Below are 26,912 nucleotides of genomic sequence, written 5' to 3'. Positions count from 1 at the left end.
TAGGTTGCCAGGGGCCTTTCCACAGTACACTGAGCACTTCCTCATAGAAGCGAGTTCTTTTTCCCCACCATCAGCAAATGCATGCTCAACAGAGATCAACAGGGAGTCTCTCTCTAATATTGTAAGTTCTTTACCTGAGAATATAAAGTGCCTTGAGATAAATTTTGTAAACGGGCTCTATGTAAATAATACTGAATAACAGCCACTGGGCATAAACAAAGAGAAATACTGATTTATTTTTAACAAAAAGCGTCATTTATTGTGCAACAATATTACATTTCCAGTGAAGTTCATATCATTGTAGGAAAACCAGGACAACAAGGAAGCAGTGCAAGAACCTCCATGCACAAGCATCATTGAAAAACAGCTGACTCAGGTTTTGACTCTGTGGAAATGTGTGTGTGCTGGTTTCACTCTATTTCGGAATGGACCATTACTGTAAAATAATTTACAGACATAAAGCAAAAAAGCCACACAAAAAAACCCTGATTTGACTCAAGTAAATATTTCCTTCAAGATCAATAAGTTTGGCCCAAAGCAAAAGATAAATAAGCAACAAATTGAAGAAAATTACCTTAATACATAAAAACATAAATGAATATATTTTATGTCATGTCAAAAGGAAAAACATTCAAAACTTAAAAAACAAAAGAGCCACAACAAAAGAAAAGAAAAAAAGAAAGAAAGGCAGTGATAGTTCCAAAGTGGATAAATGATTTTGCTGGAAACGTTTGTTTTGATCGTTCACATTTACTCTGAAACATGAGCCAATTTAAAAAATCTACTCCTGAATATGGCAAGTAAAGAATATTAATATTGATATTTCTGTGGCTAAAAAAGTAAACGACTGTACAAATCTGTGCTTTTCTAAAAAATATACTCCAAAAAATTGCTATATCTTTCATACATATACAAAATATCCCCCGAGTAATAAGTAAGAGGTATAAAAAGATGCTGTGGAGTCACTGTACAGATGGGTTTATGGCACAGAAAAAGATGGGAGGACAATCAGTGCTGTGTATAAAACCAAGACACTAAGTTGTAGAATCAATACTAAAGTAAGAAGACAGACATTGCTATATGTTGGTCGAGGAACGGAGGATGTGGAATCTCTTCAGGGTCATTCGGATGGATCCCAGCTCACGGTTCAGCCTCTCCAGACGATTCTCTAAGGCCACCTGAGGGTGGAAGTGGAGCATAAATTTCAGTGGCAGCCATTTCAAAAGTAAGTTAGCAGGTTCAATACATTAGTATCTGATTTAAGGAACTGTATTAACTCTAAGGATGTTGACCTGTCTGGGAGGTCCCAGATGTAAATGTAGACATTCATGGGGCTCAGAGAATAAACCCAAATGAAAACTGGCATCCCTTGACTTTTTTTTAATGAAGCATCACTTCAGGTCACCTCACTGTTGCCAATTAGTCACTTTTCATCTATTCCCACTTTAGTGTTTTTTTCACCTTTTTCTTACTAACAAAAAACCCCAAAAACAAACATCACCAACGATGACAACTGCCTACAGAGATGAGATCCAACGTCTGACAGAATGGTGTGACAACAATGACTTAACCGTCAACACCAGGAAAACCAAGGAAGTGTCATGGACTTTCACAAGAAAAAACTGATCCCCCTTCCCTCTCCATAAAAGGTGACTACATGGAGAGGGTGTCCTCCTTTAAGTTCCTCGGTACCCACATTTCTGAGGACCTATCCTGGACAACTAACACATCAGCCCTGGTGAAGAAAGCCCAGCAGCGCCTCCATTTCCTGAGGGTTCTGAGATGGAACAGGCTGCAGACTGACCTACTAGTGTCCTTCTACCGTGCCACAATCGAGAGTGTGCTGGTGCACGCTGGTTGCACAACAGCCGATAAGAAGAGACTCCAGAGGGTCATCAGAACTGCAGAGAAGGTGATCGGCTGTCCACTCTCCACCCTGGTCTTCATTGCCAGCTCTAGATGTCTCTCCAGAGCCAGGGCAATTATAAAAGACCACCTCCATCCTAACCACCATCTATTCAACATCCTGCCCTCTGGAAAAAGGTTCAGATCCATCAGGTACAAAACCAACAGACTAAAGAACAGCTTCTACCCGTGGGCAGTCAGAAAAATAAATACAAATGAAGAGTTTTTTACAATCACTCTGTTGCTGCTACTTGCTATTTATTTTGTTGCTTTTTATGTGTGTGTGTGTGTGTGTGTGTGTGTTTCTTTTTGTTTCCGTGCAATATTCTGTTCTTCCTCTGCAATATTTTGGCAGATGTGCAATTTCCATCCAGATGTGCAATTTCCATCCCTTAATGACCATAGCTATGATGTGCAATTTCCATCCCTTAACAACCATAGCCCTCCCACCCTTGTTTATTATTTTTTATATTTTATTACGACGCCTTGTGCACACCCCCACAATGCTTCATGTAACATAAACATCGTGTATATAGTGTTCTTATATTGTTTTTCTTCTTTCTTGTATATTGTTTTCTTTTCTTTCACACCTTTATGGTCTTGTTTCCTAATTTCATTGTGCAAGCAACTGAACATTGACAATAAAAGTTCTAAGTTCTTCTAAGTTCTAAGGTTTATTTTGAGCATCTGACGGCTCTTTTTTGCTTCTCATCCATAAATTCTCTCCATACTCTTTCACGTATTTCTTGCGTAGGTGATAGAAGAGGGTTGCCATGTTTGAGTCCTAGGTGGGGACCGGTTGCATAATTTGCATAGTACAGTTTTCTGGTCCGTGTCAGAGTTTTCATAACCAAACCATGTCCATGCTACAGAGGTAGCCCCTCGTTTAGGAATAAGCTCCTCGATTTGTTTTTACTGATCCTTCTGTTTGAAGCTACCTGGTTCTGCCTCATCTTGACTGGCCATGCTGGTATTCTCTGTGCCTGCATCCACGTGGTGACTGTAAGTGCCATTTAGAGTTACTTCTTGTTTTTATTTGAGGTAATTTGTTTGATGTATATTCTAAAATTTGATGTTTGAGAATAAATGTATTTTGTCAGGTCATGTTCAGTTTTTTTTTTTTTAAACCTCAACAGGATATTCAGCTTTATTGTGAAAGGTTTATGTGGAAAATAAACAAGCAGACGGCGGAGCCACACAATGTTTTACCATTGTTGTTGCTAACGACAAAGAGTAAAAACAGTCGCTTTTCCGTCCACAGTGTTGTTATTTTAAATATAAGAGAAAGATAGAACTTTAAAAAATTAATATAGCCACTACAGTGACCATCAAAACAATGAAAAAATATTGCCGTAAACAGTTTATTTTGTGACACCACAAAACAAACGATAGTGTAATATGAAATGATAGACGTTTTCATATCGTCATATGAAACATATCGTTATATCGAATTGCCCTACAGTAGAATCAATGATTCTAATTAGCTAATGCATTTAGTTTGGTCCACAAAACAGAATCTACTGAACAAGGTTGACAGCAGCTTGGAGTCTCTACCTAATTACAGTGGTAAGCTTTGAGCGAAATGCTAACAAAGCATACTACCATACTAACTTGTTGAGGTTTAGCAGTTTTATTTAAAGTGTCAGTATGTTAACGTTTGTTAAAAAGCCCTGCATACGACACAGTTCAGGCTGATGGCAATGTTTTCTGGGTCTTTATTTTTTTAAAATAACGAAAAAACAAAGTATTGAACAACATAAGACATTTAGCAGTTGGTGGATAAATCTAAAATGTATCAATAAGCTGGCTGAACTATTTCTATCTGCACCAAAGTGGGAGACTGGTATCCACAGATTTACATTGTAAGCCTAGCCTTTTAAACTTATAAACTGTGAAAACACTCTCTTTAACCACAACCTAAACCCCCCCCCCCCCCCCCCCCCCTCAAATCATGTAATTTGCATTACACAAATGTTCAAATTTAAGAACTAGTGACAGGTTGCAAAATTTTGTTAGTAAAAAGGATTGTAATAAAGAATCTAAACACCATCTGCTTAACAACAACCACCATAAATAAATCCTAGAAACATAATATTAAATATTTGGATGGTTTCCGTGGAGCCTTACCTCATCTAACCTGGTCTGTAGGCTCACTCTGCCGCCTGCACCAGGCATCCGGCTCAAAGCTGCCTCAATCTGTACATCACACATTCAGAAGTTAATCATTTATGACCAAAAATAATGATATTAATTAAGTACCCCTGACACGAAACACATTCAATGGACTCATGTGTAACGCAGAGTAATATTCCCATGTCAGCAAGGTAGAGACAGGAGGAGGGGGGGGGAGTGGGTGGATATAAACCTCCTAAAAATAGAAGTCATTTAGCAGCTCTGTAAAAACAATGAATCCTGGCCTATGTGTCAAGAGATGCAAGGGTCTTTAAAGGTAACTACTGGAATTTCTGGTGTTTAAAATAATTGCAAATTTCCTTTTGTAATTACAAGCAGAATGTGATGAAACAATCACTAGGACTTGGAAGTGTATCAAAGAGATATTAAGAAAAAGTTAAAAACAGGGCACTTGTATCACAAGCTGTTATAACAAATCAATAAAGTACAAAGTCTGCCCAAAATGAGAGGAAGAGGAAATCCTAATACCAAAGCAGAAGAACAGGTGTTCTAGTTAAGTGGACAGCAAACAGGGTGGCACAGTGGTTAGCACTGTTTTCATGTTCTCCCTGTGCTGGGTGGGTTCCCCCATGTACTCTTTGTTGTAGAGTGGCGAGATAAAGGCTGTTAATATCAATGTTTGCCATGTCCCAACAGCTTATAAGGGAAGCTAAATTTTGGAATGTTACCATGCTCATGTGTTTGTTTGTTTTTTTGTTAATAACCATCTATCTAGAGGCAGGGAGACTAAATTATCTTAGGGTAAAACCAAGTACACCCTTAACTAGTTAACAGTTCATTAATGGGCTAACACTGAGAGATACCATTCACTCGCCTCCCCACACCTACAGACTCATCATAAAACTTGCACATGCATGTTTACCTTTTTACACCATTTTTAAAAAGACACCAGTGTGCCACTTACATACATACATTGATTTAATTAAAAAGCAGATACTATTGCATATTGTGACATGCCTTTGAACTCTCACCTGCTGTTTCTCCTGCGTCAACTCATCAAACAGTTTCTCAGCCTCCGCCAGTGACTGGATTCTGTGAAGTGAGGCTGAGTCTTCACAGGGGTCCTGCGGGTCAGGTCCACTAAAGCCTCCCTGCTCCTCCCAACCCAGCTGGGAGTTTTCATCCTGTGGGTTTTCACCACCAGAGGACTCTGGCAGAGAAAGGAAAAAAGTGCTCACAGTAAATACTGTTTTAGATCTACTGTCTGCTATGTGTGCAAAAAAACCAAACAAAAAAGTTACTGAAGTGTTACTACAGCAATAACAGAAGTAGTGAAGATTAGTGTAATTAATATAACAAATTAATTATAATGTACCTTCTCGCATTCTAAAGCAACACCTTAAAATAAATAATGCCCAAGAACAAACAGGTGCCTCCTGTTAAGTGAAGACAACCAGTGTGACCAACGAAAAATCAATTCAAATCAATCAAGCATCAGGTTTTATTGTTACATCGCATATTAAAAGATTCATCATCCATCCATTCTTACATTAAAAGATAAGAAGTATAAATAATCACCCTGTTATTCAGTATCATTTAAACTGGTTTATGGTAGGAGTACAGCACCAAAACAATGCAATAAATCTGGTCAAACAACAAAAAAGCAGTACTTCACTGAATTTTATAAAAAACTGTATCTGTACGTATAAATATGTTACCATCTTCTCTGCCTGTTGACGTAAACTGGAGTCTTTTCTTGGGACTGCTGCTGTGGAATGAGTGACGTCTCTTGTCAACTTGTCCGTCGGGCCTGTAGACAGCACACAATGAGGTTTTAATTCACTTTAACAAGAACAACAAAAAACAAGTGTGACAGCTGCTGTGTTCAGGGGCTTATGTGATGAAGCAGTGAGGTGTTTATATTTCATTTCATGCTCTAACTGACTTTGAACAAACGTGTTCTGTGTCACACTCTTTACAAGGTTTTAATGTGTGTAGGGAGCAGTGGGATGACACCTGGTGGTAAATCTCAGCAGGCAGTGTTAACAACAAATATATGACACGAGGGTTACTCTGTCTTCTGTGACATGGTGCAACTAATAATGTTCACTAACAGATGCCAGAGCTCCACTGCTAATATTTCTCGACGGTAGCTCACCCACACCAAAATCTTTGAGACATCTCTCTCCAAGCTGACTAAGATCCAAGCTGAGATACCAGAGCATTTGGCTTTGGGGGGTTTTTTGTTTTCTTTTTTTTTTTTAGCCTGCCACTGTGTAGTAGCAGTGGAAAAAAATAAACCCTCTATTCCAACTATCATTTGGTTTGGTGAGCTCAATTTAAGACCCAAAGGGAACATATTGAGTGTAGTTTGATGTGTTTCATACAGATCTTACACTCGCTTCCCAGACCACATTATGACTGTACCTGGCTTCAGAACATTTTCAATGATAGTCATATTAATCCGAGTAGCACAAAGAAATGTACAGGGACTGCACTACTTGAGAAAAGTGGTGCAACACCAGACAGGTTACTGCAATGGGACTTTTCGGTGGCCTGAATATTGACCTACAGGCTGTAAAATACATCCATATTACTTCCCAGAGGAAAGTGTCAGAGAATCACTGTGGCTATCCTGTTGTTAAGTGATGAGATATGAACCCTGCTTGCGAGTCCAAACTACATTGGGATTATAAAGGCTGTTGTCTTTTTAACACGTTTTAATGTTTTGTATCTTGTTCTATTTAATCTGAACAAACCCCTAAAAAAATAGTCAGTGATCACTGTCGGCCTCTCTGGGTTTTTATTATCACTATTCATCAGCAGCACATTTTAAAGCTTAGTTTTAAAAACCTTACAATGTAAACACAGTCCACCAGCTCACAGTTTTCCAGACAACAAATATTTTGATCGGGTCGGAAAAGAATCACTCTGAGGCTAACAAAGATTTGAATGGGTACGTGAAGCTGAGAATCAGAAATTTTTTTATAGCGAGTAATCCATACCATGCAGCAGTACATTCATGACTAACTTCATATTGTGAATGGATTATCTCAGTTTGGCCCGTTTTCAGCATCTTTTATCTGCCATGCGATTGCATTTGTCTCCACCATCGGAGACCCTCACGTTACCTTCTAATGAGGGGGAAATACTGTTCATCCTCCAGCTTTACTGTGCTAATGTATTTATATCATCCTAACCATAGCATATGCCAGCTAGCCCCAACTTCAGTACCCCTACAATCATCACTGATGTTTAGTTTTCTGTCTTTATTTATGTCCAAAGTGATAGCAGAGCTGTAGGTTTTAATTTTTCAGAAATCCTTCAGTCAGAATATGGTATATCATCTTTAAATAGAAACTAGCAAGCTAACGCCCTGCTAACTTCTAATTCTTTTAAACTTTAGAAATCCTGTTTTCATGGACCTCTGGATGTTACACTTTATTGTTACACCTAGTAGAGCTACCACACTGATCATTTTATTAAAGATGAAAGAATTTAGACTGTTTTTAACTCGGCGATGCCACAGTATTTGTTTGAGTTTGGGAACTGAAGAGGAGTTTGGACCCGGAAACAGCTAATGACATCAGAGTTAAAAGGCGGGTAGTGAATGTATTATACCTGAATGTATAATGAATGGATATAGAAAATAAACTGTGTGTACCCTCAGTACAGCTTAGTGCACAGGCAGCTGAACACTTTCCCTGATATCTGTTTCAACTCCACTGACATGAGGACAGATGCAGAATAACTTATTTTATTGTTTTTATTTAGGTTTTGATTTATTAAGATCATTTTTGAATTATTTTGTTGTGTGCTTTTTGTGGCATCAATTGTGGCATATTAAGAAAGTTCAGGTCATGTAAAAATGTACCCACATGGGAGAGCTCATATTATGTTATTTCTAGATGGTTTAAAATAAAGAATCACTAGTTAAAATATTGTGAAGCACAGTGAATACTTAATTCCCCCTCTGATGTATGTTTCTTACCTGTGGAGAAGGTATTCCTCTCTTGGCATCAGGTGACCAAAAGCAGTGGAGTAATTTTCAGTCGGGCTGCGTTTAGGGCTGGACTTTGCAGACAGAGGCATGAGTAACGTTTCCCTCTTTGCTGAATGGAAGAAAAGAGCGTACCACTAAGTAAAGCTCAGTGACTGAGTGTGTCACAGGAGACAGAGCCAACAACAATGTCTTTGTGTTTTGTTTTTCCAATTAATCAAAGTAATTCAAATTACAGACAAACAGTGGACTCCAGCAGTGTACAACTTATTACAGTAATCACAATACCAGTCAACCAATTATAGCAGCATGTAGTGAAGCTAACACAGAAAACAAAGGGAACTAAGCCATCTGATTGCTACCATAAATTTCACACACAGTATATACATCTTAAGTCATACCAAAAAAATCAAACAAGACACTCGATTTTACTCATTTTTTGATCCCTCTTTAAATGGTAACTGTTCTTATATTTGCCGTTTTCTACTCTGAGCACTCGTTAAATACAACTTGCCTGATTCATATATGTTTTTCTATTTAAGTGCTTTCTATCTAACATTCACATTCCAATGGATGAATCGGAGAGCAACTTGGGGTTCTTATCTTGCCCAAGGCTATTTGGCATGCATACTGGAGTAGACGGGGGTTGAACCACCAACCGTCCATTTAGTAGGTGACCTGCTCTACCACCTGAGCCACCATCACCCCTAAATGGAGGTAGAATGACTGGAAGCTCTTACTGGGTGTAGCTGTGGGTATGCTTCGGTGTGCTGGAGGAGGCAGTGAGGACGATCTGTGGCCCTCTGGAGACAGACTCCTCTGAGCTCTTAGCAGAGCAGCAGCTCTTTCTGCTCCACTGCGACTTTTCAATCCTCCATGTTCAGCTCCAGCCACAACTCCTCGAGGTTTAACCAACTCCTTCTCTCTGTGAAGAAGCCCGGCGTGCTCCTGAATTGGCTCTTTGTATCTCCTCTCCACAAACCCAACAGTGGTTCTCTGGCTGCTGACCCCTACAGAGACAAAAACATAATATAATCCAAGAGCAGCTTAAAAAGTGCATCCTGTATAAGATTTACCAACAGGATGTGTAATAAGGTATAAACTGAGCCATCAGCTAACACTCCAGACAGAAAAGCAAGAAATGACAAGTGACTACAGAAGGCCTAAAAGTAAAGAATAAAATCCTGGAACTTAATGTGAATCACCACAAATTAAAGAAACATCCCTATCAAAACACGTGAACATATTCAGCCTGGAGATGGGAAAAAAAAAAAATCATTCCCCCCTTCACATGTAGTGAAAGTGTACGAAATAGAGGAATGATTACAGTCAGTAACCCCTTTTTAATTGTAGCTCCTTTTGTAAAACCAACACTGAGGTCTGACCTAACTGTTTGGCCACAAATCTTTGTTGGCATGTTTGACATGTTGGGCTATATAGTAGCTGTATAATTTCTCATTTTTTCTCAATTAGCTTGTTTTCCAGGAGTCACTCTTTCTGATTTGAGCTACAGGACTGAGGAACATTTTTTTTTCATGGTTAGCTGCTTAGAATTTCAGACAGTCCCTCAGTATAAAGTGGCCTTTGTGAGTGAGTGTGAGTCATACTATGGTTGGTGGAGCTGTTCTTACAGGGGGCCCGGGTATCTGTGGCTTTAGTCTCCTCCAGCTCTATCAGGGCCCTCATCATGGGTGTCAGGGCACAGGATCCTTCTCTGTGACTAGCTTCCTGGTGGCCAGCACTCTGCTCCTGGTGTCTGATCTGAAGAGCAGACTGTTCACACTCTGGAGGAGATGCACACCTGTTGGAGAAGATCTCTGTAAATCACTTACAGTTGTACTAAACAAAACAAAAAAAACATCCTCAATGATCAGAAACACACCTCCAGCTCCCAGCAGCTGAAGGGGTGTCCACGGAGCTTCCTGTTCCTGATGAATGATCATTTAATGGATACGATGCCCTTTTGTGGACTGTTGATTGATTAGGTCTTCTGATACTTTTTAGCTGGTCTGATAGAGGAGGAGACTTTCTGTGCGTGACATCTGGCTCTGCTTTGCCTTTACTGGGTGACAGCAGGAGGTCCGGATGGTGGAAAAGACTGTGGACATGTTAAAAGATTCAGAATTTGGCACGTATTGGTTTATACACCCCTTGTAAGCATTGCACTTACAAAATATTTGAGCTTAAATTGGAAAGATATAATAAGAGAGACATGATTAAAAACATTAAAGAAAATCTGTAGTTATTAGTTCATCATTCTTATTCTGATGGCATACTTTTGTTTGTTGTAAAAAAGTAAAGATTCACGTAATCTATGTTCCTGGTTGTGCTTTTCAAAACTTAAATCATCAAGTTTTGTGGCCCTGGCAATTTAAAGCAAAAATCACATCTGAAACAAGAATTTTCAGTAGAAGAGTTCACATTGTCAAAGACCTAAGATGGCGATCAATACAAAGGACCATGCTCGCTGTTTTATTAACAGTTACAGAGTCCCATATCAAATCTGTTCCATATCACACTGGAGTTCTACTGTACAGTCCTGAAGCATCTAAATGTTTGCAGAGCACATCCTAATCAATGAAAGTGGCCAAACCAGGTGGCGACAGGACATAAGTAGGGCATATGTGGAGGGGAGATTTGCTTTGCAGCACTAAAAATAGTCGTCCGGAGACCAGAAGGTATCACAGTGGCACATTCAACAGGACGTCCATGGAATGCTTTAAAAATACCACCTCTGTTCGTCAAAGGTATCAGAGAAAATGGCCTTGATAGGAAATCAAACAAATAACCAGGTAAAGATTCTGATTTTATTTAACGGGTGGAGTCCCTGACATTATTGATTACACCTTGTGGAGGATTTCAGTACTTTTTGTGCTTACCCAGCTCCAGAAGGTTGTATGTTACTGTGGGAAACATAACGGGCCCTGGCCTGGTTCTCATGCTCCAACTGCTTCACCTGAGACTCCAGCTTAGAGATCACTCTGAGGGGTTTAATCACAAACATACACATGAAAATAACTAAACCAACACTGTTTAGATTCAAAGAGTCATAGAAGTATTTCAAAGGCAGGTACAACAAGCCATGCTGCCTCATTTATTTCTTTTTTTCACTACACAGCACAAGGCTGTTTACTTTAATGACTGATGGAGATGTGTAATCAGTAGCTGTGATCAGTAAACAGCAAACAATGTTAATAAGTGCAAACGATAATATATGACTGTAAATAAATTCCAACTAAAATACAAATTATTGTGAGACTATTAAACACACAGCAGCTTCACTCATCTGCTTTTTAAATTTTAAATTAAGGGTCCACCAAGCACATGAACAGACAGCTACTTCAGACAATGGATGGACAGAGGGGCTGTACAACATCTCTGTAAGCTCAAGTAGGATTACTTTGAACTGTGAGTCATACAACGCTAGTCTAGTCCAGTGCAAGAAAATATGAAAATGGAAATGAGCATATTAGGTTCTCTTTAATGTCAACATTTTGCAAGAAAAATTCTCTCAACCATCAAGGCCTGGCTGTAATTTGCTCCTCTGTTTTACAGATCGTAGTAATTAACATTTGCACTGTGACTCCATTAGTCCTTGACGCTTAGAGCAGCTTACACATTTTCTATTTTTAAAGTCCTCTGTGTATTCAAAAAATAAAAACATTTCTTAGTTTCCCCAGTCTCTTTACACACAAGGTCATATGTTATTTCAGTGGATGCTGATGTAGGCCTTACCTTTAGGTTATTAACTCAAAAACAGATAAGCTAAAGTACTCCAATTTATAACTACCATCTGTTCATATTGTTGACTTGGCACTCTTTATCAATGTGCTCCCTTTATAGGCATCAATTCGCAGGCAAAGGGGAAACTGCAAGGAGACAATGCTGCCTAGCATCAGAGGCCAGCACTATTATCTATTTTTAACAGGAGCATCATTAGGCTTTATCGATTAATATTCTTTTCTCCGTCTCCCTGCTGAATACCACCCACCACTGCAGCCCTTTCACAAAAATGCTCAAACCAGCAAGTGACAATGAAACACTGACATGCCAGAGACCAATAACACTGTAACATTTTGACCTTGACCTAAAGTGACATTTAAGCAAGCTGGTAGTCTTGGGGCGTTTCTCAATATGCGTACTTGTGCGTACTTGCGTTCTCGTGTACTCGTGATACGTCATCAGTCGGAGACCAAGTACTGTTCCAATTCGAAGTACGCATCAAGCCGAGAACGCGAAAAAGTCCCGGATGTGTTCTCGCTCCACCCGTTTTATCGAGCATGCATCGGTGTGGACTTGGTACAGCTAAATATCCCAGAATGCATTTCATCCAAAACTCAACAGCGGACTCCCGGCACATCATTTTCAACCCCCCCCCCCGCTCGCGGTCTTCTCACTACTCAGGTTAAAGAAACCCCAGCAGCTGTCTATAGTATTGAGTGTCCACTAAAATAGAAATAAAAGTGTTCTAACATCTCACCTGCTTGTTTTTATTAAGGTATGTACACGTATGTACATGTACACTATTTTTATTAATAGAGGTTTCACTACTGAGGTTAAAAATGATATATAAGTCACTTAGATCACTTCTAAATGTTAATGTTTGGTTTATTTCAGTGTTTTATTTGTTCCTGAGTAAACCGGTTTGGCTGTGGTTAAAGTTAAGCTTCATAACATGTTACTCACAGTTAAATTAAGAGGGGACGGCAGTAAAAACTCCGGACCTGTGACATCATCACGTACGCAGGTGTTCCAATTGTACATATCGCGAGTCCGTGCTCGCGTTCTCGGCGGGTACGTACTCCCATGCGTTCTCGGCGAGTACGTACTCGCGTACTTGAGAATTGAGAAACGGCCTTGACTTTTTAACCTTTAGATCCAGCTCACCTATCATCACTCTCTTCACTCACCTCTTTAATTCAGATATCTTATCATTGGAATCAACAAGCTTATTCTCTGCTGACACCAGGTTGTTCTGTAAATAAATAAATGGAGAAACTCCATGAGGCCAAATAAATCAAATAATCACACAAAGGTTTTAATGTAAATTTCAGTGAGAGAATCATTACCTTCAATCCTTCATGGTCTTTTATCAGAGAATCATATTCTCCAAGCAGCTGAGGAAACAAAACCACAGACATTGTAACCTTGGAGGCCAGCATTACTGCAGTGCTGACAAAGAGTGATTTACTTTTTTGCTCTTAATACAAAATTCTGAAAATGTGTCAGTAGTACTGACAATACTTCACGAAAGAAAAATCAGGGCTCACAAAATCGCTAGCCCGACGTCCCAGGGCTAGCGAATTTTCCAGTCAGGCTACCAAAATCTATCTCAGCCCTGCCCGTCGGGCTATCATAGGAAGTAAAAATATATGTCAATGCTTTTGCATTCTTTCGGAAATGTAGCTGGGTAATTATGTCATTGGCATCGGTGAGCCACTGTCAATATGTGACATATTGAAATCGCGTTTGAATTTGCGCTTGTTTTTTGCTTTCACTTTGCGATCGCGCGAACTGTGTATAGAGAGCGGCAGTACTGATTGGTGAGTGACAATTAATTGCGCAGCAATTCCTCTGACATCGTCTTATCACTCATTAGCTTACTATTCAAACCTGACAAGTGAAATCTCCCACAGCAAGCTTAAACATGTGAGAGGTTGATTGCGCAGAGAATCGCTGACCGTTATGTGAGTGCGTGTGTAAAAGCAGCAGGATATATATTTTAGTTCTGCTGAGCCAAATAAGACAAGTCAGGGTGAAGAAGTGACAGCCAAAGAAAAGCCTACCACAAAACGGAAAAGTTATGACAAATCAGACTATGAGGGAAAAAGAAAGTGCAGCTTTATGGTTTCATGGACAAAAGAATTTCTGTGGCTGGAATATGACAAGCTAAATAACCAGGGGTGCACATAAGTGGTCCACAGGTGCGCATTTGCTGTCAAAATAAAAAACGCACACCAGATAAGAAGTTGCAACGCGCGCCTCCAGATTTTCTGGAGGAGGACAGACATTTGTTTAGAACTCTTAAAGATGTCGAAGAAGCAAGCTCCTTTAAGCAATTACTTTACAAGAAGCGCGTATTCTCGGAAAAGTGGTTGCAGGAGGTGAGCTGGCTTCAAACAAATGATGAACGCACAGAGATGTGGAGCAGAATATGCCGTGAAAATCCCACTCTAGCGGACAAAAACAGTGCCTTTTATATGTACGCAAACGCACGTTGCAACTTATCTGGTGCGCGTCTTTTATTTTGACAGCAAATGCGCACCTGCGGACCACTTATGTGCACCCCTGTAAATAACATAATGTTCTGCCAGGTGTGTTGTTGGTTTTCCCTTGATTTCTGAGTCGACAAGCGCCTTACAATATTATACTTTAATGTATAATATTGTAACGGAAACAAAACAGGAAACAAAACATCAATCAAAAAATTGCTCCCTTTTTTATTCGGGCTACTTAAATTTATTTTGGACTACCACAAGCTGAAGAGTCCCTGCCCGAAGGGCTACCAGGGATTTTGAAATTTTGCGAGCCCTGAAAATCAATATTAAAATCAATAAAAAATGAGCTGGATGTGGTGGCTAACACAGGGTTGTTCAATAGTTTGTTTTTTTTTAACTTAATTTTTAAATACTCTATACATACTATAGCACTGGCAAATGTCCTTTTTTATAAAATAATGTAAAAAAAAAAAAAAAAAAAAAGAATCAAACAAACAAAACAAAAAACCCCCACAAATTTCTAACACTGCCTCTTTATTGTTTAAATACTAAATGAATAAATCTTTCTGAAATCTTAAGGAGTATGTAATTTGTTCCATTAGATAGATTATGCATAAGTTATCTAGCCACATAGTCTGTTGGTTGATCGGGAGTTTAGTTTTAGTGCAAAAAGTGCACCTCTGTAAATAATAATGTGAGCTTGATTTATAACATGTTATAATTTGATAATGAATGCACAAAATACAATTACTTTTTGTTTTAGATCAGCATGGTGACATGGTTGTTAGTACTGTTGCTTCACAGCAGAAATATGAGGGTTCGAATCCCCAGCTAGCCAGGGCTTTTCTGTGTGGAGTTTGCATGTTCTACTGGTTTCCTCCCACAGCCCAGAGGCATGCACCTAGTGGGGTTAGGTTTATTGGTGATTCTAAATTGCCCAAAAGTGTGAATGTGAGTGTAAATAGTTCTCTAACTGTGTTGTGTGACAGACTTAATATTTTTTAATAGTACTTTCAGAATTATGTTTTTAAAAAAATCTACCGATACTTTGTCCAGTGTTTCAAAAGACCAGTCATGAAAGTGGCAGAAACTGTATTACACGAAAATTATATGTAGACTATAAAGTGAAAGACTTTTGCTTTTACTCCCCTGCTTTGGAGAACATCTGGCTGTAGCCAACATAAGGTTAAAAGGATCAATACTGAAGCAGATAGTAATCAGATGAACCTGACTGGTGCATCCTTGAAAGAAAACTCTTAACATAGAAAAAACTCTTACATACATCCTCAGCTGCAAACTAATTCCTCAACACCTAGAGCTAGCTGACTGCAGGTAAAGTAAACTATCACAAATTATCAAGTCCATTAACAACAGTGTACTTGCCTGATTAAAGGAAATACCTCAGTACTGATGCTAACAGCATCCAGAGGATGTTTATGAGAGTTTTATGTGACAGTTTTCTGACTGTTATCATGTCTTCATGTCATTCTGTTCTCTCACACTTACATCCTGCAGCATCTTGTACTCTCTCTCCCTCCTGGCCTCCTTCTCATCTGCTTCTCTGCAGGCTTTCTGCACCGCCTCCTCCAGCTGCCGTACACGGTTCTTCAAACGCGCCACCAGGGTGTCCTTTTCTTTGGCCGAATGTTTGCTTTCTTCCAGTCGCTGTTGCAAAGATTTTACAGTGGCACCTGCTACAGCATAGCGCTCTGGCCATTCTGCCTAATGACAAAAAAAGGACATCAAAATGAAGATATGGAATAAAGATTACTTTCATAGCCATTGACATATTTTTAGAAAACATCCTTGATGAAGTGACAAATTAAAAAGACATTCTAATTAAAACCCAATAAATATAAATGAACACATAAATATATATTTCGCATTCACAAAATTTTCAAAAAAATCTGACCTATGACTAGGGATGGGTATCGTTTAGGTTTTATCCGATGCCAGTACCAAACCGGTACTTTTGAAACGGTGCCGGTGCTTAAACGGTGCTCGAACCGGTGCTTAAAGAATGGAGAACACACAATTTGTCCTAAAATCTCTCATTTTTAGCTGGTTTTTTTTTTTTTTTTGTAAAAAGATAACAATGTTAGCCTTTTCTGCAGCTATAGGGCATATGTGGTATCACTCTTGGCTGGAAGCAGTGCTTAAACAATGGAAAAAACACAAACTTTGTCCAAAAACCTCGCATGTTTAGCTGTTTTCCACTTTTTCTTTGGTCATTTTAGCCTTTTTGGCCAGGGCGAAGGGAGTATCTGCCATCAAACAAGAAGACAGCCGCATGTAACTACGATGGTGTTTGCTAGTTCACCTAACATGCATTAATTTAATAACGTGGTTAGCGTACTCAACGTAAATTACACACAAACAACATTAACCTCCTAAGACCCGAACTCTTCCACGGCATGCATTTTTAATTTCTCTTTGATATTTGGTCACATTGGAGCCCGATGAATGTAAAAACAAAGAATTACCAGATTTTTTTTTTTTTTACCTTATTTTTGTTTTTAAGAAAAATAAGAGCCAAATATGAGGATATTCATTTAAAATTTTGATAGAACAGTAGCAGTATAATGTCCTCGTATGTGGATATCAAGTGCTTGTAGAGCAAAATTGAGTATTTTGGTCTAAATAACCCAAAATGTGATGTCCACATATGTGGACGCCAGGTCCTAGGAGGTTAAGCTACTCGCGCAGAGAAGAACGGCTGCTGCTGCCATCTTCATCCGTCATCATTTCTGCTACACTGGCAGGGCTAGGGGCCAGGACTCTCCTCTTCGGGTTTTTGGGGGATGCTAACTCCGGGTCCGATAACAGGCACCACACCCGTAGTAGATGTGCTCGGTGTGAGGTCTTGCAGCAAGCTATCAAATACGGTGCATTTCTCGGCTTAAAAAAACGCTATGCGTCGCCAGGTGTTTCATCAGATTTGAGGTGTTACCTCCTTTGCACAGTATCAGCTTAAAGCACTTCTTGCAGGCTGCTGAGTTTGCATCTTTTGCTGTGAAGTACAGCCAGACTTTTGACCGCTTCGCCTTGGGCATTTTTAATCTGTAGCTCTGCTCTAAAAGAACGTACGTACCTGGGCCCGCCTACTTCGCTTGCAAAGGTAAAATGATTGGCTAGAATCCAAAGTGTGTGACATCTCAGGAAAAAAAAGCACCGAAATAAAGCACCGAAATGTGCGCTGCTTTTCGGTCTAGTTACTACCGTTTATGTCAGAACTCTATACACAGATACCAGTACCCATCCCTACTTATGACCAAACTTGTTGAGACTTCTAGTAGTGCACCTATGGTATCAATTTGAAACTTCTATGTTGCTTGGTTAACAAGTTATTGCATTCACAACTTGGGTGTCCATGTCCCCTGCTGGGTGATGACAATACCACATCAGCTTTTTACGGCTAAGGGGTAAAAATGATATAAAATAAATAGCAAAGCATACCAGCTTTTTTTCCAGTGAGCTGTTTGTTGCCTCTAGTTCTTGAATACGGGTGGTGGCCTCAGTCAAAGCCTGTTCTAGATGCCTGCACCTGTAAATAAATAGCAATAAACAATGAAAACATAAAAATAATCTAAAAAGCAATACTACGGGATTTTATGCATCTTGGTATTTCAGAATATGAATTCAATATCATTCAAGTTTGATTTGACACCTTTTCCCCTTTAATTTCAGCATCTTAACGACAACTTTGCATCATTCTAAATGGAGTACCTATTTTAATGTCCCCTATTGTTAATGCACTGACAGATGTAGAAATGTGTTAAACTTCTGAACCCCTGGACATCAAAAACAACAGTTCACTTATTGGCTATTTCTAACCAAAAGTGACAGTTAACCCGCTGAGGAGGACTGTGACTTGGTTCTACATTTAACTGTATCATCCCTGCTTATTTTTCTTGTACATATAGAACAAATTTTTTACTCCAACTCAATATAATGAACAATAATATTTTAACTGAAAATATAGTCCATAAATGCAAACCTTTCTGTAAGGGCATGGTTGCTCTTCTCTAAATCCTGGGGCAGATCTCTGAGCTTGAGTTTGTCTCGCAGGATTTTGATCTCAGACTCATAATATGCTTTCAGGTCAGCCACATGCCGAGAATGCTTCTCTCTCAGGTTCTGCCTTAGTCTGAAAAACAGGAGAAGAAAAACAAAACGTTTTTTAAGAAGATTGGTCATGTGTAATGTTACTTTATTCACAGCACTTGAAGTAGTTTTTGGTTCTCTGGGAGGTGACTGGGCATGGCAATGTGATCACGATGCAAAGTGAAGCGTATTAATCTGTTACCTTATTTATCCATTACTTCTGACTTTCTGATAATCTGACATACCTCTACTTTTACAAGTACAAGAAGATAATGGGAAAAAAAGAAGCAATAAATAGAAATGAGAGCGGCTTTTCTTTTGGGGCTGGCTAAAGCCTCTTGGACAGTGCCAGAAACAATTATACTCACCTGTAAATAGAGGAATAAAAGGGGAACTATAACCAGCCTCAAGGGTAAAAAGTTTTAAATATGTGCTAACATAATCAATCTTATTATGAAATGAAGCTATTAAACATGAGATTTCTGTTCACTGGCTCTGGGTCCTATGAAACACATGACCTGCCATGCCCTTATTTCAGGTCCTCTTAACAGAAAACATTGGCAGTATTTTGGATTTATTTGATGTCTTTAGAGATTCATATTGTTCAAATACTAATCGTTTATACTTTATAAACAGACATTTTCAGTTCTTTAGCTTCAGGTCAACATTTACCATAAAGGGCCAAATCAAGCATTAGAGTAGATGTTCTTAGAAATTATTTTGGGGTTTTTTTAGAAATTATTTGACACATATAAAACTTTTTTTTAATTTTCATGCTAATTAATTCTGTTCAGTCAAGTCTCTAACGTTATGTCATGCCCAAAAAAAACAAAAAAACAAACCCAACTTTAAAATTTTAACCATACAGAGCATTTCTAGCTTTCCTGTGGCGTTGCTAACTTTCTGTAAGGAAACTGAAAAGATCTACCACTCAAAGACACATTGACAGTCAGTGGATTTTTTGAGAATAACATATCAAAACCAAGTGATAGAAAAGGCTCAAACAAGTTAAAGTTAATATCAGTGCATTTTTTTGGAAAGATATAGGGACTCAAAATGTGCTCAACCAAATGGTTGAGCAGAACATTATACATTATAACGTATGTACGTACAGAGAGAGGACAACAGGATCCTCTAGTGATGATGCTCTTTCCACGTGTGGACTGACTCCATGTCGCAGAGAAGCACCAGAGGCTGAACAAGGCTTCAGGGTGCTGGTGTGGGTGTGACTACCCTCCTCTTCGCTGGCAAAGGGGGCACTGGCTCTGCGCTGATGGCTGTCTGTTTGGGAGGGCTGAGCCTTATCTTGGGAGGTAGACAGGAATTCTTGGGTTGTATTTCCCCATGAGCTTTGCACTTTAGATGGGGCAGAAACACTGGAGGTATCAGAGATACAGTCTGTATCTCCAGGGTTGGGGCTGCAATCCACCATGCTGTCAGGGGTTATGGGGGTCCCGACTCTAGGGTAGAGGTGGGGCTGATTGGCGAATGATGGGCTGCTGAAATGAGAGGGTGAAGTGAAGCCAGAGGTGCGATCTGACTGCCGCATGTTAGCTGCTGGATCCAGTGTCAACATCTGAAGCACAAACATACAAATTGTAAGAAAATGTGAACTTGTGGATATGAAATTTATTACAAGATTAACACGTCACCAGTCACTTGTATTTTTAAAAATATTATATTTTTTAATAATTAATGTTTTATCGTGTCATTATCTATCTTCTGTAAATCACTTCTACAATCTTGGGATTGCAGAGTTTGAGTCATATGACATACCTGCGGTGACAACGGAAAAGAAGTAGCAGAGCCTTCCCAATCTGAACGCTTACAATCTGCTCTTTGCTTGTTCTGATAGATCTCTCTGAGAGACAGCTGAGGTTCCTGGCTTCCTGGAGTCTAAAGAAGACCAAATTAGGCATCAAACCTCAGCATTATAAGCAAACCATGTATTTTACATCAGTCTCAGAAGCCACAGTAAACCGTAACGTAACTCACCAGACTCATGGATGCCTCTTGCAGAAGTAGATAGGCACCACTGTCAAAGCTTTCAGGTAGTGGGTGATAGAGATCACACTCATTCAAACGCCAATAAGTGAGGCCTAAAACAGAAAAAGGCTTACTGTAATTGCTATATGCAATAATTTGGAAACGTTGTTTGAAACTACAATTTTATCACATATTTCTGGCAGTGCTGGCCACCCTAAAATATATGTTTTTAATATAAACAAGAACTCTGATATTTAGTTAATTGCTCAATTGGTTGACACCACTGGCAATGTTTACAATAACAATTTGGCTGATAGCCAGTGCTGATACTATTCACTTTTTATTTGTTTCTGTACCAAAGATTGTTAATATCCCATTATCAATATGGATGGGATATAGCCAACATGGATCAATTCCAATACCAATATTCAGCTGAAACACCTAAAGAAAGAATGTAGTTGAAAAATATGTGTGTATGTCTATATGAAATATCTTATTCTTGTTCCACTGAGCCTTAGTGTAATCTACATATTATCATAAACACATAACTGCACCATAGTGTTGGAGTAACCCCCCCCCCCCAAAAAAAAAGAAAAAAAGAAAAAAAAACTTAAAAAAAACCTTGGAGTGAACAGCTGTTTAAAAATGGTTGACTGGCTGAGAAAAATGCAACTCTATTGTAACTCTACTATATGTTTAACTGCAAGAAACACAGAAATTAGCTCTCCAGGTATGTGTAGAGATGTATGTTTTCAATTTTTTCAACATGGAGACATATATCAAACACAAATATGACCAGGGGTTTCATCTTCTAAAAGAAAAAATGTAATATCCTGTATTTTTTATTTTTATTTCATGTTCTGTATTTGATTTATTTCAATATACTTTACAGTGGCCAAATCCAGTCACTGTGTGTCTGAATTCAAGTCACTGAATTCTTACCTGAGGCTTCGGATGCTAGGCTATCACTCCTCCTCAGTGGAAAAGAGCTGGAAGACGGCCCAGCTGGTTGATGCTGAAAACCAATAGAGATGAGTGGATTAAATTCAGCAGCAGGAAAGTAATCAAAACAGAAAAAATTACAGCAAAAAGAAAAAATACTACAAATAAACACTATGCACTGTTGCTGTTTTGGGTTTGTTTGTTTGTTTTGTTTTGTTTTATTTTATCTATGCAAAATCTTGGACAATTAATCCTGGAGAAGAGGCTGTCACCACTTCCTGGGTTATACCTGGTCCTGGGACTCTGTGCTCTCCACAGTGTTTTGACTGTGGGATTCTCTGGGGCTGCGAGGCTGCTCCTGGTACTCTGGTATTTGGGATGACGCTTGTCCTGCTTTGCTCTTCTTGGGCCTCAGTTTCTGCCTCTGGGCCCAGGAGGTCAACTGTTGACTGGTGCTGTCAACAGAATTGCTTAGGGTAAGTAAAAATATAATTTCTCAGACAAATGCTGCCTAAACCTCAACAGGATTCTTGTAGGGTATCTAACGGGTTGAATGAGTATTGTTACAACAAGCATACTGGTGCCAATCCAGTCACTTCAGTGCCTTTTTATTCTGTATTTATTATTTATTTATTATTACAGCAAAGGGTCAGCAGTTTGGAGGCATTCCAAAGATTTCTTTGTTTGTTTGTAACAATTTGTGATTAAAACACTGGTTGCATATGCTGACACAACTGAAAAGCTCTGACAACAGCATTTTCTCTCTTTCTCTCACTACATTATGTTCAGTTTAACGCTTGTTGAGAATGAGTCACCTGTGTGCCCTCTGCTCCACTCAGTGTGTGAGGTGGTGAACACACAAGTGAGACAGGGAAAGGAAACACTAGCACAACGATATATTCCAATAAAGCTTAGTAAAGACTCGCACTCGCAAACATGTCCAAAATAATTGGACATGTTTGCCTATACTGCCAATACTTAAGAAAACCACTATTCTAGAGCCATTTACCAAGTGCATTTATATTGTAGTACTGTGTTAGTACTTTCCAGATTAAGTTACTAATTCCTAATAGTATTACTAAAGTAGTTAGTGTGATAGGGGCGATGATCTACATATGATGATCTAGATATTTGGCAGGATATGCTCAATTTTTGAGACATATTTCCTGTTTTCTTGTTTGAATTTGGGCTTCCTATCATCTCCCATCCAGAGACTCTCATGTGACTATGTCATGTTGGGTGGCCATTTAGTTTCAAAATTTTTTTTAGAAAACATCTACAGGCAATTAAATTTGATGTTAAATGTATTTACGTATAAACCCAGTTTCAAACACAGAACACTTAACACTGATGGCTTCATCAGTGTCTTTCTTTTAGGTCATGTTTACATTCATGTTCCTCACTGTAGGGTATAAACTGACTGCGTGACAGATCTGAAGTGAAGTACACAGTCACTAGCTGCTTGATCCTAATCAATGGTGTCTATATGTTGGGCACCATTTATTTTAAGTAATTAATGAAGCTACTATTGTTGTGTCACATTCATAAATCTGCTCAGTTCTCTTGCTTAATGATTGATGCTGCAGGTGTGTTGGAAACTCAGAGGCAACACTTCTACAGGCAGCTGCAGGCAACAAATAACTTTGGCTCCCGACTAAATCTCATTAATCTGGCCTGTCACAGACTCTGTCTTTATCACATTGAAGACTTTTCCATTATTTTAAACACTCAACATATAAAATAAACTGTTGGCCAGCTGATTGACCGTGTCTGTAATGTTTATGGACTTTGTCTGGACTCAGACTTTGTCTATAGCCATTTTCAGATGCTCTTGGGTTAACAGATAGAAGTTTATGTCTGAAAAAGCTGAGAAAACACCACAGTACATCCTTACAAACTCCGTTTAGCATGGATGTGTTTGACCTTACATACCCAGAGATTTTCTGCTGATAAACTAGTGGTTCATTCACTCCGAGCATCCTCTCATTGGAGAAATCTTGCTGGCAACCAAGCATACTTGTCTCTGTTTCTTTCTGGAAGTTAATGGACCAGTGATGCTTTTCGCTTCTTTGACCAACAACCTCATCTTCCCCTGGTGAACCTGCAGGTTCCAGACTTGACTCCCAAGTAGAAAGAGTCCCATATCCACTGCTGAGCACTGTCGTTGCACGCTCATCCCGCTGGTTTGTGGCCTCAGACCTAGGGAGTGGAGGCGATGGGGAGCTAAAAGGGGTATGGACGGGAGCTGCCAGACTGTCATTGTCACTGGACACAGTTTTGGGAACAGTACATTCACTAGAGACAGGGGGGAAAATATAGTCCTTCATGTTTGTGGTACTTTTGCTCACAGGAGTTGGGGAGAACTCCCCATGTGGCTGGACACTAGCCTGTCGGTTTTGGAGCTGAACCAGGGCCTTAATTTCATCCTGAATCAACTGAAAAAGAGGAATTATTTTACTGTAAGAAATTGCTTTCAATATACTTATTAAGATAGTTCCCTTGTAATCCACCATCTCTTTTTTGAGGTGGTCCAATTTCATAAAACAGGACATGATGTTAAATGCAGGCTTACCTGTATTTGGCACTGGTATTGTTCTTGCTGAGCAAGTATTTGCTCTTGGTATTGCTTCTCAACCAGCTGAAACAGATGCAGCCATCGACCCTGTTGCAGAAAAACAAACACCGTTACTTAGTATAATTATTCAAAGTAAGACATTCCCCTTAATAAATCAACTGGGGGTGGAGCCAGGGTCATTTTAATCAGTGTCCATATATGCTGACATTCCCTGTTTTGTCTTTATAATGCAGAGGCAATCACTCCTGGCAACTTTCCTAAACGTATGTCTGAACTACCATACCATCTAAAGGCCAAAAGAGTGATGCTTACCTATTGACATTTACAAAAATACAATTAACAGAGGCCTGAACTACAAAGAAAGCTTTAATCGGTAAGGAAAGTTCAATCCTGTATTTTTTTATCTTTAAGATGGTAGTTCACTTACGAGGGGAAAGTCACCGCTGTAATTTATCCTGCACATTTCATCAGGCTTTGGAGCAGGTTACGTTAAAGAACAATTTTTTCAAAACTACCTTTGGCTGACCGATCAATTCTCTAAGGAAATAGCAGATAAAACATAGATAACAGCTAAAATATAAGTTAAGAAATCTCTTTTGTCTTTCCCTAACATGTATCAAAAACAGATGCAGCTTCTTAGCGCAGGAAACCGGAACATTCCTTGCATCATTTATTCCACTCAACTGCAACCAATTCAAAAGCCACTTCAAGAATCTACAGGTCCTTACAGAATCCTGAAAACCTAATGGTTTGAATTAATTTTCTTTATTTGATCCCAAGAAAATTAACTGCTACCATGGTTACAACTTAAAGAATGAGGCTAAAACGACATCCGAGCAACATTGCCATTAAATAATAATTTTTAAAAAACTGTAATTATAGTAAAGCAAGGGGCAGTGACAGTAAGTAACAACATTAAGTCATTAGCTTTTGGTTAACTTACTTTTCAGGCTTCGGCTTTAGCGGCAGTGTTGTTTTTCGAAATTATATTTAGAAGTTGCTCAACTTGCTTTAAATTCTAGCTGAGTCAGGAACACTATACTAAAAAAAAATGTTATTTCCATAGGCAGTAAATTATATTTGTAGGTATGACCAGGGCCTCCCCTATCACGCTTTGTGTATACATGGAAAGCCATAAAGACGTAGTCACAGACCAGAGCAGGTATCAGTTTCAACAAATGTGGCACTGAGTGAGTCAGAAACAGCATCAAAACAGAAGGATGGTAAATGAGCTTACATGTGCAATAACTGTAGACAGGCTAAAGCAATATACCCCACACAACATTTGCCAACTGGGCTGCCAGCTTAGCCCAGTGAGATGACTAGGCAACCATACGCTGGGCCGGCCTGGGTTCAAGTCTGACCCGTGGCCCTTTGCTGCATGTCTTCCCCTCTTTCCCTTTCTCTCTCCCTCCGCTTTCCTGTCAGTCTTCACTGTACCTAAGTAATAAACCCAGAAAAAGGCCAAAACAACAAAAACATCTAACTGGATTTGAATAAGGGCATCAGCTAACACTGGCACTGAGATCAGATAACCTTCTAGGATTGCAGCTGAGCTAGACTTAGTGGTTCTGAAAAATGTATACCTGCCGATCTATTGTACTTCTTATATTATACAAATAAAAGGAGAATCAAGCTTATAGCTACTTTTGGAAAACCTGGGCTGACTTATCAAACTGATAAACACCTTTGTATAATGATTTAGTGTGACTGCTGATGTGTTAAGCTAGGTAAGGAAAAGATCCTGGATATGCTGAACTTGCTTTATAGTATAAACCACTGATTATGCACTTCACCAGGCAAGCAGACAATATGTTTACATGGACTGTTTTAACTTGGTTACTGTAAATCCACAACATATGCAACAGGATGCGTTTTTTTTGGGGGGGGGGGGGGTTGGGTTTTGACCTTCCCCGTACAGAACACCTGTTGTGAACCCCTGACTGTTCACAGTCATCTGTTTAAGGCAGGGGTGGGCAACTTCAGGCCTCGAGGGCCAGTGTCCTGCAGGTTTTAGATCTCACCCTGGGTCAACACACCTGAATCAAATGGCTAGTTCATTACCAGGCCTCTGGAGAACTTCAAGACATGTGGAGTTCGAAAATGTGACGTCATTTCTGGGATAAAACCGCAAAGGATTGTAGGTACAAGTGGCTAGCGCGCGGGCTATTATAAGACAACAGTCACACAGAGATAAACAGAGACACAAAAAATGGCAAGAAGCTGTTGTATTACTAACTGCCATAGCCGGTCGCATGACAGCCACGGGAAGCCGACGGGTAAAGAGATCGTTTTTTATCAGATTCCTTCGTGGAAGAAAAATTGTTCAAGTCATGTTTCCGAAGTCACGAAGAGGCGACAGATCCCCTGGATTGTGGGGTAAGTCCCGAGACACACCGTGCTACAAGAAATCCCTTTCACTGGAAAGAACAGTGACTGTCGCTGCCCCCTCTCTCTTCCAGTACTCCGGAGCGAAGAGACAGACAGGACGGCCGGGGTCGCTGCCGGGTTTTCTTTGCCCCGCTCCAATTTTAGTGGATTTTAATGCTGTGGCTGACGCCACTGGACTTTTAGTGTTGTTTTTATGTTTTCACTGTGTGTTCCCCTTGGCCAGGGGTGTTTTTAACAGTTTTAAATCTTTTTTGTGAAATAAATTATATTTTAGTAATCGAGTTTTGTATTGTTCTATTGCCTTGGCTACTCCACTGCTCTGTCCATTTTTTGAAGGGTTGCCCTTCACTTAGAATAAACCTGGTGTCCACCTACATATCTGGCTACTCGGAACATCTCAAGGTCCTGTACCCATCCATCAGTAAACTGGAACTTTGCTTGTTGCAGGGACCTGAAGTTACTAAACACTTCATGAGTGTATGGACTCACCCTTAGGACCATATAATTATAAATATGAGTGTGATGAAAGTTGGGCAGCAAGCTAACGTCTTTAGTCCACTCTGTATGCTCGTATGAGTCTAACCCTTTCACTCCTTTGATTTTTTCCTCGTACCTTTTTTTGCCTTTTCGTCAGTTCTGTCTTTGTACAGACCTGCCG

At 39.4% G+C, this 26,912-nt stretch overlaps 1 protein-coding gene across 2 annotated transcripts in view; it reads right to left on the bottom strand.

The window, feature by feature from the left end:
- Positions 1–232: 232 nt before the first annotated feature.
- mphosph9 (M-phase phosphoprotein 9) overlaps positions 233–26,912 on the bottom strand; it is a 34,793-nt gene continuing 8,113 nt past the window's right edge. Inside the window, exons 4-24 of one of the 2 annotated variants that reach the window (XM_003455119.5) lie at positions 23,861–23,950; positions 23,221–23,723; positions 21,578–21,743; positions 21,289–21,361; positions 20,356–20,459; positions 20,137–20,256; positions 19,473–19,936; positions 18,254–18,403; positions 17,713–17,800; positions 15,763–15,978; positions 13,108–13,155; positions 12,949–13,013; positions 10,918–11,019; positions 9,921–10,136; positions 9,646–9,839; positions 8,779–9,048; positions 8,030–8,150; positions 5,757–5,848; positions 5,070–5,248; positions 4,033–4,101; positions 233–1,178 (exon numbers count right to left, since the gene is read on the bottom strand). In XM_003455119.5, coding sequence (XP_003455167.2) covers positions 1,077–1,178; positions 4,033–4,101; positions 5,070–5,248; positions 5,757–5,848; positions 8,030–8,150; positions 8,779–9,048; positions 9,646–9,839; positions 9,921–10,136; positions 10,918–11,019; positions 12,949–13,013; positions 13,108–13,155; positions 15,763–15,978; positions 17,713–17,800; positions 18,254–18,403; positions 19,473–19,936; positions 20,137–20,256; positions 20,356–20,459; positions 21,289–21,361; positions 21,578–21,743; positions 23,221–23,723; positions 23,861–23,950 — 3,432 coding nt within the window. In that variant the 3' untranslated portion in view covers positions 233–1,076. The remainder of the gene's footprint in view (positions 1,179–4,032; positions 4,102–5,069; positions 5,249–5,756; positions 5,849–8,029; positions 8,151–8,778; positions 9,049–9,645; positions 9,840–9,920; positions 10,137–10,917; positions 11,020–12,948; positions 13,014–13,107; positions 13,156–15,762; positions 15,979–17,712; positions 17,801–18,253; positions 18,404–19,472; positions 19,937–20,136; positions 20,257–20,355; positions 20,460–21,288; positions 21,362–21,577; positions 21,744–23,220; positions 23,724–23,860; positions 23,951–26,912) is intronic. The other variant, XM_005459653.4, reaches the window with a different exon arrangement.

The sequence above is a fragment of the Oreochromis niloticus genome, linkage group LG7 (genome assembly GCF_001858045.2).
Source record: "Oreochromis niloticus isolate F11D_XX linkage group LG7, O_niloticus_UMD_NMBU, whole genome shotgun sequence".
Taxonomy (NCBI): domain Eukaryota; kingdom Metazoa; phylum Chordata; class Actinopteri; order Cichliformes; family Cichlidae; genus Oreochromis; species Oreochromis niloticus.
Note: the sequence above shows the minus strand (reverse complement) of the source record. Positions and strands in the feature narration are given on the sequence as shown.